The sequence below is a fragment of the Borostomias antarcticus genome (genome assembly GCF_949987555.1).
Source record: "Borostomias antarcticus genome assembly, chromosome: 22".
Lineage (NCBI taxonomy): Eukaryota > Metazoa > Chordata > Actinopteri > Stomiiformes > Stomiidae > Borostomias > Borostomias antarcticus.
In genome coordinates this window covers 15859526-15874732 of record NC_140255.1, presented here as the reverse complement: position 1 = coordinate 15874732, position 15207 = coordinate 15859526, and the positions used below count along the sequence as shown (strand labels likewise).

Here is a 15207-nt window from a genome sequence, read left to right as displayed (position 1 = left end):
TGTTGAATTTCTTCAGCTGCCTCACTGCATTCTCTGCTGTGCTTTCTCGGTGAGGGAGCTGATTGTTTGTTTTTTTGTTTCATGTGCCTTATGTTATGTTATGTTATATGTTATGAATAACTACTAATAATACTATCAATGTTAAGAATACTAACGACCCTCGTGCGCTATATATCCACGGAGGGAACGAGTCCGTAGTGATCGAGGATAGACTCGACATGTACTTCCTCCTCCAGTGTTGTAGATGGCGATATGGGCGAACATGTGGCTGCGTCACCGTTGACTTCCAACGCAGGATCACTACCGGTCAATCACTGACGTGGATTTCTGTTTAACAGCCGCTCTGTAGCTAGACTCCGTAGTTAGACTGTAGTTGGCTGAATTAAAGTTCCAGCTCTGAAATTATGTTCAGGATAGAGATTTTATAAGAGATTTAACTTGGTGGGTTTGTCACGCTTGAAAATCTTCCTTCCGTCGGTTGTATTTTCCCAGTTAAACAGGTGAGCAGCCTATTGCTCTTATAGTCCTGGTTGAAACAATGTAACCGGCTAGTGTAAAAACTATTTCATTTGAGCATTGACACTGGTTGGTCACTCGACTCGTAAACCTTTTTGTTGATGAATAACGCATTTTCTCCACAGTCCAGCCCAGGCCAAGATGAGTAAAAGCAAGTTGGTAAATTTGAGAGACAAGATCAATGGCAACGAAATGGACCTCAGCCTCTGTAATCTGACAGAGGTTCCGGTGAAAGAACTGGTGAGTAGCCTAGCTTATGTGGTCAGTGTGTAGTGAATTAGTATGGCCTGAATTTGAGATGGTGTTGAACTTGTTTAAATTAACCATTGCACTGAATGCGTGTTAAATTAACCGTTGAACAAGTGTTCTGTTACTGAGTTTTCTGGTAGAGAGTGGTGAGGTGTGACATCACTCTGTAGGCTGAAAAGCTAGCGTCGCCACCATTGTGGGCTGCTGTCCAAAATTAATGGGATTTTGCGAAAAATGCCGAAAATAAGGTCTGTGTTTAACAGAGACTCACAGAATAACCTATCCTGCAGCACACAGCCGTGTCAATAACCAGGATGAAACACTCCCTCTCGTGTGTTAGTGCATAAATAAATATCTTGAATTTGAGTTGTGGAAAGCATTAAGCCAAATGCATGAACGACACAGTTTGGCTGAGGATTGATGATCCTTTGGACAGTAAGGACAGCTGGTCATCAGACAACCTTCCATAACCATGACAATGTGCATCTACAGGCAGCATTCCCCAAAGCCACGGTCCTGGACCTCTCCTGCAACAATATCACCTCACTACCTGTAAGTAACACACATACACACATCTTGACTGCGTTCCAAAACGCCTACTAATAATGCATCTCTTAGTTTTTGACAGTCATCAAAATTAAATAGTTGAGCAAAACGTGTGTAGCTTGACATGTTTTGAGTTTACATAGCAGGGAAAAAGAGAACAACATTGCAGGCCGTTGTGATGTGACTATTGTGCATGTGCACATTGAGATGGCGAAGCATAAGCCATATATTGTGCAGCCCTATTCTGTAATCAGTGGTTGGTTGGTGTTGTGTGGTGCAGCCAGAGTTCTGTCAGCTGAGCCATCTGGTGAAGGTGGACTTGAGTAAGAACCAGCTGGACAGCCTTCCAGAGGACCTGGGCCACCTGGGAAACCTGCAGCACCTAGACCTCTACGACAACAAGCTGAGCGTCCTGCCTGTCAGCTTCTCAGAGCTCAGGGTTGGTACACACACACACACACACACACACACACACACACCTGCCTGTCAGCTTCTCAGAGCTCAGGGTTGGTACACACACACACACACACACACACACACTGTACTGTATTCATTGACCGATGTTCACTGAGGTTGTGATCCTTATATTTCTTTGTTTCTCCTCCTGTGTGTGTGCGTACTGTGTGTGTGTATAGAGTCTTAAGTGGCTGGATCTGAAGGACAACCCTCTGGAGCCCGACCTGGCCAAGGCTGCGGGAGACTGTCTGGATGAGAAGCAGTGTAAACAGTGTGCTTCCAAGGTGGGAAGAGACGGGAAGCAGGATGATCTACGTTTAAAACAGACGGGCCGTGTCCAGTAAAGGCTCCATGTTTTCTTCTCCACAGGTTCTCCAGCACATGAGGGCCATCCAGGAGGAGGTGGACAAGGAGCGGGAGCGGCGCCTCCTGAAGGACAAAGGTGGGTACTGCAGCCGTTCTCAGGCCTGGCCTCGGGGAGGGGGGGGGCGGGCGTTGAGTCGGTGGGCTCCTCAGGGCGATCCGACCTGCTGGAGCAGCGTAATGGAGGCTGCTGCTTCCAGTGTTCATTTTGACTGCAAATTTTGATTTAGTTTCAGTGAGTCTTTTGACTAAAATGCAATTTAGTTTAAGTCATATTTTAGTCATCTGAATTGTTTTTGTTTTAGTCTAGTTTTCGTTGCATTAAGACTTTAGTCAACTAAATCTACAATAGATTTAGTCGACTAAAATCAAATGGGTTTAGTTACACTGTAATGCATTATTTAACCATTTCTCTAGAATTTCCAAACTCATACTCTTGGAGGAAACATATATTAGACTGATGGACAAAGCTACTGAATTACATTTCTATGTGCTCTCCTTACCTGTGTTTAAGTTTTGTCCGCGTGAGTCACAACATTTCACAGAAATCTCAGCATTTTGATTGGATTTCTTCCCAAATTGTCCCTCCATAACATTCTAGTCTAGTTTTTTTATTTGTTGACGACAATATCAATAGATTTTGTCATAGTTTTTGTCATCATAAATTAGCTTTTATTTAGTTATCGTCTGGTGAGGATAACTAAATAAAGGTTGTGGACAAAATAATTTTCGTCATAGTTTTCGTCTACGAAATGAACACTGGCTTTTTCATATAGATTGTAATTCTATGCTTTCTGAACATCATAATCTGTTAGCTTCACTGACACTGAAAAGGACGCTGCGGTAGAGTCCTCTGGAAAAACATGACGATGATGATGACGACCGTGTTGTAACCTTTCCAGTTCTGGGTGGTTTTTAAACGACGCCTTGTCTCCAAACAGAGCTGGAGAAGAAGAAGGAGGCTCAGCTGAGAATGAGGGAGGAGAAGGAGAGGGAGGCGCGTAAACGGGAGAAGGGGGAGGAGAAGGAGCGGAGGAGGAGAGAGTACAATGCCCTCATGGCCGCCCAAGCTGCTGAGGAAAAGCAGAAGAAGAGGAAGGAGGAGAAAAAGAAGAGGAGTGGACAGGCTGCAGGTACGGTGTGACTCTACTGGACTCCTCCGAGGACTAAACTGGGATAAACTTTTAACCACTTCAATCAACACACGTGACAGACAGAACATTTTAACCTTTATTTATGCAGGGAATTCCATTAAGACAAAGATCCCGTTTGCAAGGGAGCCCTGCATACAATTATGAATATAAAATCATATATTTCATATACATTTCAAATATATATGAGATGTGCTTTATGATGTAATATATGATGATGCAGAGAGATACTTCAGCCAACCTTTTGTCAACCTTTATTTATGCATTTATTTCCCTATTAAGACAATCATCTCATGCGACCACCAACTTTCAATTTACAGGTAATCATGGTGTAATCATTAACATGGCTTTTTTGCTCTGCTAAGTAAGTTAATATTAGTGACTTCAACTAAACTAATATTTGCAACAGGACACAGCTGTCAGCCAGCTCAGTAACCCTGGTTCAGGTCTGGAGAAGTGTTTTCCAGCCGTTAGCCAGCTCAGTAACCCTGGTTCAAGTGCTGAGAGGCATCAGAGCAGCAGTTTTCAGAGTAAACAGTCAAACTAGAGGGCACACTTGGATTTGCTGTGTTTTGATCGGCAGAAATGATAAAGAAGGGCTGATGGCAGATAGACTGGAAAAGGCTGGTATCAACTGATATACATACAATATCGGTATTGGTTCGGACAGTTATCGGTCGTTCTCTAGTTCATTAGGGGCATTTGGAAATGCAAACAGCCAAGGTCACGCACAAGCATGGGGGCTGAGAATGTCTGTTTATCAAAGGTGATCTCCTACTGGTGTGCAAGCACTTTAAATTTGGTTTGTGAGTAGTATTTTAGAATAAGATCTACACAGTGTTGATGAATGAGGCCCCTGGAGTTTGTTCCATAGGAACGGCGAGTGGAGGTGTGGACTGAGGAGTTCATGGAGGCGGATAAGTTAATGCGTCTAATTAATCCATGTCTTATTCTCCAGGCAAAAAGGCTTTGGCTGACGCCGCCCCTAAAGCCAGACGCTCGCTCATTGGCCTGCTGTTCAAATTCCTCCTGCTGGCGCTGCTGGGATTCGCCGGGGCCGCGGGTGCGTGTCAGCTGAAGGGGCTTCGGCAGGAAGCAGTCTGCGTGCCAATCAATGTCGGTGTGCATGACGGCCTATCCTGGGCTGGAGAGCAGGTGGGTGTGGTCAGAGAGCTGGTGCACAAACTGTCGTCTCTGGGGGAGGAGCTCCTGGGACGGACGGAACTGTCAGGAAGTTAAACGTCTCTCTGCCTGCAATGTCAACTCCCTTCCAAGCCCAGGGCTCGAGTTGGCCGTTACTATGCTCAAAATAAATATTAAGTTCAAAACACAATTTTGTCCTTGACGGGACACTGGTTTGTCATCAAGGTGGGAGGGAGGGCTTGTATCTCGTCAACCCCTGGCTGTGATGGGAGGCAGGGAGGATGACAGGACAGACTGAGCTGGTGATCAATCCGGTGATTTTATTTCACTGCACTGTATCACGTGTAAACAGCCTGAATCAATGCTTAAAATTGCCTAAAATTAAATTAAATTATTTTCCTAGCAAGTATCCATATAGTCCATAGACAAAGAATGGTTGTAAACAACAATGTATTGTGTTGGTGATTATTCCCGAACAAGCCTTGGGTTTCGTTGTGTTTAATATTCTAAACACTTAAATTCACAGTGAGATAGATTTAAAGCAACTACGAAGAGTTTTTAGTTTATGATGATTTTAGCGACACCTGTGGACAAAAGCGGTAGTGTTTTCCCGGAAAGACGACTGCATTTCCCATGAGCACCACCGCTTCCTGTTGTAAAGATCTCTTGCCTAGCGCGAGCTGCCAGCATTCGTTGTGGAAGCCAGCAAAAAGAAAGACGCTACAGCACTTGTCAGGATGACTAGCGACGAGGTAAATAAACAGTTTTGTCCTCTTTGGACGACCCGACCAGCCGTCCATATCTATAGAATAATAGAAACAGCCAATATTCTTGGTGATGGCCGCATTTGCTAATGTAGAGGCATCAGTATTAAAATGAGACTCTTTTATAATTACTCCTCGTAGTTGCTTTAAAATGTGTCCACCATACAGTTCATAACGTGTCATGCCTAGCCCAAGGTTAAGACTAACAAGATGTCAGTGGATAAAATGACAGGGACGAGATAATATATACTGTAGGTTTGGATATAATATATTATATATATAATATATTATAATATACATATTATGCCTGGAAGGTAGGCCTGACTAGTGAACAAAAAGTATCTGGAGATGGCCAGGCACACACCAGTTCATATTGTATGTTACGTTGGATAAAATCAAATGTAAATGCCCAAAATTATTTTGCTAGCCGCAGCAAAATGTGCTATTTTTTTTTAATTTATTTAATGGTTTAGCCTCAACTCTTCTGTAATTCTTGTATTTCATTCAACCTTGTATTTTGTATTGCTGCCTATCAAAAAACACTTTATTTTGGTGGTCTAGATTTGTTCCTGGCAACATCAAGGTTTTGGCTATGTTCAAACAAGAAGTAGGAGTGAGAGAGAGCTTTTGAAATCTTTGTTCTTGAAAACCCACATGTAGAAGCATCCAAACCCCCCTGCAGTTTGCATATCGCCCAAATAGACAATGGCATGTCACACTGACGTCACACCTGGACAAGAGGAACAAGAGACTTAACACCCATGAAAGTAAAGTGGGGTTGCCACTCGACCTCAGAGACTACATCATATTTTATTTTACCTTTATTTGGCCAAGGGAGCCCATTGAGACCAAAGTCTCATTAACAATGGTGCACTGGTTACACAGCATACATTATAAACCACATATAAAACAATATAACTGCAACATTATCCAAAACATACACAGACCTCTACCCCATATTCCTGAATCGTAGACGCACTGAGATCCCACCATGAACAGCGGAAACCTGAGCAAAAGAATCAACGTATACCTCTACGCAGGCCTAGGGGCCTCGGACGTGGATTGGTCTGCTGTTGTGCTTACTTTGTGCAAGTCAGCAGACATTGTTAATAGACATTATTAATGGGCTAAACATGTTTTGCACCCCAAATATTTATTTTATCAAGCAGATAACTTTTTCAATGTCAATTAGTTCAAATTGAAGTAAGTTTATTTGTATTACTATGTAAAAGTGTTCACACTTGAACTATGTTATAACAATGTTATAACTGTTGTGCTGTGTCACTGGGGTTCACATTTCAGACGCACAGCCGGCAGATTTATTAGCACACTTTACTGCGGCTAGGAAAATAATTTATTTTTATTATTTGCATTCTAACATAAGTTATCAAAAGCGACAATGTTTGTGCCAGAAAAAGCGTGAAAGCTTCTGAGCTTTGAAAACAGCAGTGACATCTGGTGGTTTGCAGAAATCATAGCAGCCATTGTAACTCGACTGCAGAAGAAGTATTGCGGTAACGCCTTGTTGATTTAATAAACGCCTCTAAGAAACGCCTTTTAAGGCAGCAAGGCTACGTGTGTTCATCGATCTTCTGATATTCTTGTTCACCGATTAATGTGCTGCAATAAATGTACATAGGTATTGTGTGAATATGCAAAAGTCACAATAAAATCCTATTTCAAAATAATGTTTGAAATGTGTTGTCCAATGTTTCAATTGTTATGCGTTGCCATGACAGCAAACGGTATGAAGGCATATTAGCCATAATCGACTGAAGCATAATGACTGCTTATACCGAGTGGTGTATAACCACTTGGCTTATGTCATGATTTAATGTGACAGTATTTCATCTGTGATTGTGCCATGATCCATGTGCCATTATCAGTCTTAATTTGATTTTAACACCCTTAATTTGATTTCTGGTTCACTCTGACTTATCCACTCACCTCTGAGCCACTCACTGCTGAGCCAGGGTGCTGCACCTACTTCTTGTCAACCTTCAACCCTGCTGCAGGACTGTTAAATCAATAAATGGATATTAGCCTACTGTATGTGCTGGAGCTGTCTTACAGTAGCATTTCTTTCCCCCCATTACTTAACCAGCTGTGGCTGTCTTACTGTAGATACACAACACAACCAGTAATTGCCAATAATGTTTGCTGCGCTGGCAAATTTAATATGTACTGGACATACTACTGTACATTTGAAGAGCTACAGTACAACCTAAATGAAAAAGATGAAAAAGGAATGTTATGTCTTAAAAACAGATTTGGAAATTTGACATGATTAAAATTGTTAGGCACATAGTTAACTACAGAAAACGAACCACGACCAAATCAACCCTTTTTTAAATTACAACCCTGGATAGACTGATACATCACTCTCTTTGTAACTGGGGCCAGTAACACATTCTTACAGATAGTGAACTAATATTATAGTACTTATCCATGTTCCACTACTCTGCATGAAATTTACAAGAACAATGTTGTTAAACTAAGCTCTGAAATGATCATAATCTCCACACAATTCACAGATTTAGCTAGAGCCTGATATGGATGTAAATGTATATTTGGGTCTGGTAGATGCTAACATTACTGGACACACCACCTCTCTTCCTGACTGGTCAAGCAGCATCACAGTAAACACTTCAAATAGGGCATTGCAGAGGGAAGGTGATTTCACACAATTGTGTGTTTACTGTTCATACAAACAAGAGTTTTCAGTCTAGGTCGTTCAATCATAGCCTATAGCAGCTGTAGGCCGGGGAATCCTTCAACCAATCAAAACATGCCACTCCGATCCAGGTATTTGATAGTACCCAGAGTACCATGCTTCAAAACCACTTTGGACATTGTTCACGATGCGGCATACGACATCGTTGGCGGGGTCACTTCCTGCCGGCTGTCACGGGCCTTCCTGTATTCTCTCTCCGTCATGAAGGCCATGTCTCCCAGGAGCCTGGAGCGCACGGCCGCGTTCACGGTCATCCCCAGGGTCACCTCCTTAAACACCTCGCTCACCGACAGCTGCAGGGTGAGAGGATCAAGGACACACCTCGTCTGTCACCTGTCTTCAGGTCCGAGCGGTCAGCACCACATTACTCAACTCTGCTCGACTTCCATTCCTACGTTATCTAAAAGCTGAGTCTAATACCTCATGGAAGTGGAACTTCTTAAACAAAGCGATGCTGACTTTGTTATCCAGTCCGATCTTAGCCTCAAACTTCCGGATCCCCAGTTTAGTCACGCCTGTAAGAATGCAGTACAAGAATAAAATCACTATTCTAACATCTAAATTATACAATATTGAATGTACAATCCATGGCTCTCTACGTTAAACTCTGAAACATGAGAATGAATAGAAGAGACTGCCCACTATAGACTTCCATTTACACCAATTTAATGTGACTCAATCTTGTATGGATCAAATAGGTGGGAATGGAAGTCTGGTGTGCAGATTCTTCCATAAGTACCGTAGCATATCATCATCCGCGTCACCTCTTTCCCTAGGCCCCTCCCTCTGTAACCGGGCTCTGAGAAGACAAAAAATCACTATCTGGTTATTTGTTTAATCAGACAGGTCCGTTAAGACTGACGTTTGCCCGACGTGTTTCACCTGCTATCATGATTTCCAGCTCGGCGAGAGAGGGATCGCTGGGGTCCGTCAGGAAGATGTTGACGTCTCCCACCATGCACTGCTCTTCCTGGACAGCAGGGTCTGCCCACCGCTGCTTGTCCAGGATGATGAAGGTGCACTCTGGGACAGAAATACAAGTGGACAGATGGTTAGATGCACAAAAGAGGAATTACAGAAGCAGAGTTTCTTTAAACAGTGGAATGTGTAGCAGTGAAGCCATGCATTAGGTTGGTGATTCTACAATTTTGTGAATGGATGACATGTTGGCACAACAGCTCCCAAGGGGCATCGTGGAGCACATTTAACAGCAGGCTAAAGCCTAATTACCGTGTTCTATTGTCAGATAGCACACAGTACTGTACTGTATTTATAGATCGATCGATCGATCGATCTACAAACCACAACGGGCCCACTGGCACTGTGTATGATTTATTCCAACCTACCCAAAAAATAAAAACAAATTTGGTCACAAAAAATTTAACTATTTCTTTCTTTCTTCATTCATACTCTCTTTTTATTAGGTGAAAAACTGGTGAAGGGATTGTGGATAAACAGAACACTCGGACAGACAGACAAGCATCAACTGATGTGTGTAGTTGATGTGCCATTGTACCTTCATTTTCATATCAACAAATCACAAAATGAAGCTACATTTCCCTGTGTTCTATAGTTTATTGAAAGCTCTCTGCTTTCCTGGGTGGGAACTAGAAGCAAGTGTCAGTGATTTCAGCCACAATAAAAGGCACTGAATATATACACAAAGGCCTGTAGGCTTTTTCTTAGCGTTCTATCTCCCCATTGCAATTGACATGTGGTATCTAGTGTTCTGTCATGCCGCTGTGGGCTGCAAGACAAATGTGTGTGTGTCTCACTGTCGTCATCCTCCCTCCAGCTGCTTTGCATGTCATACTCCTGTTCCAGCGTCAGAGGCTCTGAGGCCGTCAGCTGCTGCAGCTCAGGGGACTCCATCCACTGGTGGTACCTAGACAGACAGGGAGGGAGGAGGACAGAGATACAGGACGATTAGAAGAGAGGGAACAGACATGGGAGGATTAGGAGAGCGGAGACAGAGATACAGGAGGATTAGGAGAGAGGAGACAGAGATACAGGAGGATTAGGAGAGAGGAGACAGATACAGGAGGATTAGGAGAGAAGAGACAGAGATACAGGAGGATTAGGAGAGAGGAGACAGAGATACAGGAGGATTAGGAGAGAAGAGACAGAGATACAGGAGGATTAGGAGAGAGGAGACAGAGATACAGGAGGATTAGGAGAGAGGAGACAGAGATACAGGAGGATAAGGAGAGAGATATGGTAGGATTGGGAGAGAGGAAACAGATATAAAGTAGGATTAGGGGAGAAGGGACACAGATGTGGGAGGATTAGGAGGACAGATGTGGGAGGATTAGGAGAGAGGACAGATGTGGGAGGTTTAGGAGAGGACAGATGTTGGAGGTTTAGGAGAGAGGGGCAGATATAGGGCCAGAAATAGGTGAGGGATAGTTGAAAGGGACAGGGGTGGGGTACAGACATATTGTAGTTGGGGGTGATGTGGAATACAGGTCTCACAAGAGGTAGCAACCGAAAGACAATGGAGCGATATTTTATTTAAATGCAATATTGTATGCTACAGCAAAAACTAGGCAATGCCAGGTGAATACTGTACCTGGGCACGTGATCAGCGTTGTACGGCACCAACACCACATTTTCCCCCTCCAGTAACGTGTCTTCATTTATCCTCATGGTACTTCACCTGCCACACAACGACAAGCAATTCAGCAGTTTAATACACCAATCAATGAATTGGCATAAAATATCAGCCATCGGCCTTAACTCCCAAATATCGCTATCAGCATCAGCCCTGAAAGAATATATTGGTCATTCTCTACTGGCGAGGAACCAGGCAGGTCTCAGGGTTGGAGAATGCTGGAGGTCCCTTTGGTCGCATCAGAACTGGTAGTCTGCTTTTAGAACTGTTCCTGTGGAACAATCTTTAGAATTTGGACACACTTAATACCATTAAGATGATTGATTGTCTTACCAGGCTTTTTTTTTCTCTGATTGTAATTGCTGTCATTAAGTGTGCAGCAAGTTTATACATTGTTTTTTGAATTTGTGCAAGTTTATACAGTCTGTATTTTGAATATGTGCAAGTTTATACAGTCTGTATTTTGTCAAGTCTTTTTAGGTGTGTGCTGTTGATGGTGGACCTCTCTGTAACACTGCCACCTACCCACACACCTTTCTACTAAGGTGTTCATGTTTCACACAGATGTTTGGACTACTTTGGTTTTTAGACTGCTTTGTTTTAGCACTTTATTTCTGTAAGAAATTAAGTTTCTTACAGAAACTGTCAGCATATCTGGTGGAATAAATAGCTAAAAACACAATCATCTTAAGGTTGAAGCATTTTATTTGATAGAATATTACCTTCTCCTAACGCATCTAAATACGACTGCCTTCATTAACATGACATAACTGCACCGGAGACCATGAGCATTAACGTTTACCAGACAAACGGGAAATATTATCACGTTCAAAAACTTACCAAAAACAATGTTAATGTTTATTCTTTCAGCCTCAGCCAGTTGTGCAGTTGACTTCTACCAGCTGAACACTAGCTAGCTAGACAGCTGCTCCGCCAGTGAGTGCTGCCAGTGCTGAACTGAGCTAGCTAGGCTAGCGCTGGTGCTGGGTGCTAGGCAGGCAAAACAACAACAACACACGACTGCCTGATTACCTCTGTCCTTTTATCCAGAAAACTTTGTATGTTTTGGTTAAATAACAACAACAACAACAAAAACTGTCTAATCGGCTAAATGTAGCTGCTTGGCTATGGGCTCGTGACCCCGGTGTACGGAAGTGATCCGTATTAATACATCCATGGATGAACGAATGGGGGGGGGGGGGGCTTGGCCTACAGCGCCCTCCTGTGGCCAAACTAAACACAGGAGTCGGGCACCTTTCAGTGATAACGTATGGAGGTATAATATAAAGGTGTAGCCTACTGCACTGGTGTTTGTCTTCAGGGTAAACCAGGCCAGGTCCTGCCTGGCTTATGTGCGTGGCTGGCTTGTTTCTGTTCAGGACTGGTAGGACGGAAGCTAGTCATGCCACTGAAATAGCTGTGAATTGAAATTACATTAAATAATGTCTGATAAATTAAGATAGGTCTTGTCGCTTCGACACATCAGTTCCAATGCTAATCCAGCACAATAAGAGCGGGTTAGCCAGTTAGCAGAACAACTAGCAGCAGCTTCCATAACATTAATGGTAGCGTTCAGTGGCTAAAGCAGTTACACTGATGATTCCTGTAACGTTAGCTATTTTGCTGCAATTGGTTCAACTTCAGTTTCTGGACAAATTTAAAGGATAAACCCAGATAACACAAAGCTAGCAGACCTACAGCGGGTCCCCTATGGACGAGCTGGGGGACCTCCGGCCGAATCCGCTGGGGGGTTCCTGGCCATTTGCACATCGAATGGCAAGCGGACCTCTGGCGTATTATTAGCGTCACGAGTTATATTGAGGCTACAATGCATGGATGTATTAATAGAACTGGATACAGTCACTCCATTCACTGACCGCTATCAACAATGAAGCCCTATTGAACCGCGCCATCTTGGCTAGATTTGTAGTCTTTTGGCTATTTCCGGTGACTTTTGTACTTGCGCAGTTGAGCTTTTCTGTCCGACGCGAGTCCACGAAAAAGTTCACTTTTATGTGAAATTTAGACGCACGTTCCCGGCTCTCTCGGCTCTCCCCGCTTTGATTTAGCAATGAAAACCGGCTTGCATATTAACCTGTTTTTGTCAAATATATCCATTGGAGAAATTATTTTTTCATCCAGGCATCTTAGTTTTAACAGGTTAAATATAACTGAACATGTTTTGTTTGCTAGTAGATGGTATTCATTCCGTTCGCGATAACGTTATTGCAGCCAGGCTAAATTCCTCCAGGGAGCCAGTGACCGGCGAGTTGAAGAGCTTCACTCCCCGCCAGCAGGAGCTTTGGCCGCTGCTACCGCATCTCGGATAACCCGCTGAGTTCGTGGCTGCTATTTCACATTCGCCCTTGATCAATCCCAATACCGATCCATGGTAATAATGAATCAATCGTTCAGATCAGATCGGCAGTGCTGCATGCATGTTACAACATCATTGTTAGCTTTATTAACATAACCATAGCCTACATTTATCTCTCTAACGTTAGGCTATCCATCTTACACCAGTCGGCCATTCGATAGCTAGAAGCGGTCAACGCCAACGTTGACTGAAAACACCCAAACATGTCATTTATCCACTTTGGGAAATTACCTTTTTTTAAGAAACATCTTGCGGTCCCTTGAAGCAACAATCCGGAGTGGGTGAAGTTGCTTTGGCCTACACCTCCTCTGGATTGCAACTTCAACTGACAAAGCATTATTTTTTAATAAGAACAGCTCAAATAAATCAGTGTGTTATTTTTATGTGATGATGAACATACTGCTGTTGCTCTTTTTTTTGTTAGTTTAGTATACATAGGCTAAGTACATTTTTGTACCAAGACATATTTGTTGCCATCACATTGTTCATTTATTTCACTGTTCTTCCTCATCCCTTTCCCACCCCCTCCTCCTCTCCCTCTTCTCATCCTCCCCAGCCAAACCACTCAGTGGGTCTGTTCTGTGCTCTCATTTTACATATTGTGGATGTAGCTGTCCCAGTGTATGACACACATGTGCTCCATGGCCATGCGTCCCACATTATTGTTTTTTTATTTATTATATTTTTATTATCATCTGTTTTATTATTATAAATAAATACTTTAAAACTACCACTGAAGCTGTCTGTGCAAATTACAGTGTGCCTCCTCTTATCCTCACAGCTCAAGCCATTTTGAGGAGACCAGTTCACACCTCAACCAGACCTGCTGCTGTTTTGGACCTGCTTTAAGCCCTTTTTTTGTGGTGTCACGTTAGGCTATCCATCTTACACCAGTCGGCCATTCGATAGCTAGAAGCGGTCAACGCCAACGTTGACCGTGGACGCGCGTAGGACAGAAAAGCACAACTGCGCAAGTACAAAAGTCACCGGAAGGCCAGAAAAGCACAACTGCGCAAGTACAAAAGTCACCGGAAATGGTCAAATGACTACAAATTTGCCAAGATGGCGCGGTTCAATAGGGCTTCATTGTTGATAGCGGTCAGTGAATGGAGTGGCTGTATCCAGTTCTATTAATACATCCATGGCCTTCACTTTAGATTTCGAATCCTGGGGGCTTGCTACAACGTGATGTCTAGTGTGTGTGTGTGTGTGTGTGTGTGCGTGCGCGCATGCATGTGTATGAGGGTGTCTGTTTCCTGGTGTAATTGTTTTTTTGTGTTTCTTTGTAAGAGTATGTGTCAGTAATGCTGTCAACATCACAGTGCATGGTGAGTTCATGCTACTTTATTCACTATTGATTTCTGACTTTGTTTTATTGAGAATGACGTTGAAACTGTACAGTGTGTTATCATGACCTCAGTACATGTAAATCACCTGATAGGTCGCTGTACAGTCACCTGATCCTGTTTTCCAGACAGCCCTGTGATACTGGAGAGCCCTGTCCATCTTGTCTCTGAGATAGACTCTGTGACTCTTCGCCACAAACACCCCGCTCAAAAAGGTGGACTTCTACAAAGATGGTGATCTGATCAGGAGCGAGAGAGAGAGATGACCATCCCAGCAGTATCCCAGTCAGACCAAGGCCTCTACTAAGTGTCAGTACTGGGACTCTTGAGTCCCCAGAGGTAAAAGTTACTTATTTCAAATAGTTTTCTATATAAATATATTTGTTAGTATTGCATCTCAAATTGGTATAGCAGTTTTTTGCCACACAAATGTGTTGGAAAGCAAAAACTATTTTGGATTTAATTTTGGTCATACAATGGATGTGGGTGGGTACCTTGAAAAATCATTCAAAAACATGTTAAACTCTCAATTTCAAAGACAAGAAACTCACCGAGGTGTTAATTGGTGTTCTGACATATAATTTGCTATAAAGTAAGATTCTAGTTCATCTGGAAAGGCTTTTTAAAATATTTAGCATAGAACTATTTAGTCGCAGCACATACGTGTGTAAACTTCCGCAAACTAGGTAGCCTAGCAACATAAACAATAACAATGGCTACCGTAAGTAGTTCCGATTCCTGAATCCCCTCTGTGGATTGATCTACACATCTACAAAGGTCGCTTCAATACAAGTCAATGGATTTCATAAAATGATCAATAAAACCCTACAGGATTCATACTTTGTGGCGAATTTGATGTCAGAACACCAACGGACACCAATTACCCCCTCGGTGAGCTTCTTGTCTTTAGAGTTTAACATGTTCAATCAAGAATATTGATAGAAACTGACA

General features: G+C 42.9%; 2 protein-coding genes across 2 annotated transcripts; one reads left to right on the top strand and one right to left on the bottom strand.

Moving 5' to 3' along the window:
• Nucleotides 1-331: 331 nt before the first annotated feature.
• lrrc59 (leucine rich repeat containing 59) lies at nt 332-6749 on the top strand. The gene is made up of 8 exons (XM_084456686.1): nt 332-500; nt 642-756; nt 1258-1317; nt 1592-1750; nt 1947-2051; nt 2137-2209; nt 3072-3263; nt 4240-6749. The coding sequence occupies exons 2-8, from the start codon at nt 658-660 to the stop codon at nt 4518-4520; spliced, it is 969 nt and encodes a 322-aa protein (XP_084312812.1). The 5' UTR covers nt 332-500; nt 642-657; the 3' UTR covers nt 4521-6749.
• A 604-nt stretch (nt 6750-7353) lies between these two features.
• nat9 (N-acetyltransferase 9) lies at nt 7354-11668 on the bottom strand. The gene is made up of 7 exons (XM_084455964.1): nt 11374-11668; nt 10492-10578; nt 9698-9807; nt 8805-8945; nt 8662-8721; nt 8343-8437; nt 7354-8215 (listed from the first exon to the last, which is right to left on the bottom strand). Exons 2-7 carry the CDS (start codon nt 10566-10568, stop codon nt 8045-8047), a joined length of 654 nt encoding a protein of 217 aa, XP_084312090.1. The 5' UTR covers nt 10569-10578; nt 11374-11668; the 3' UTR covers nt 7354-8044.
• Nucleotides 11669-15207: the final 3539 nt, after the last annotated feature.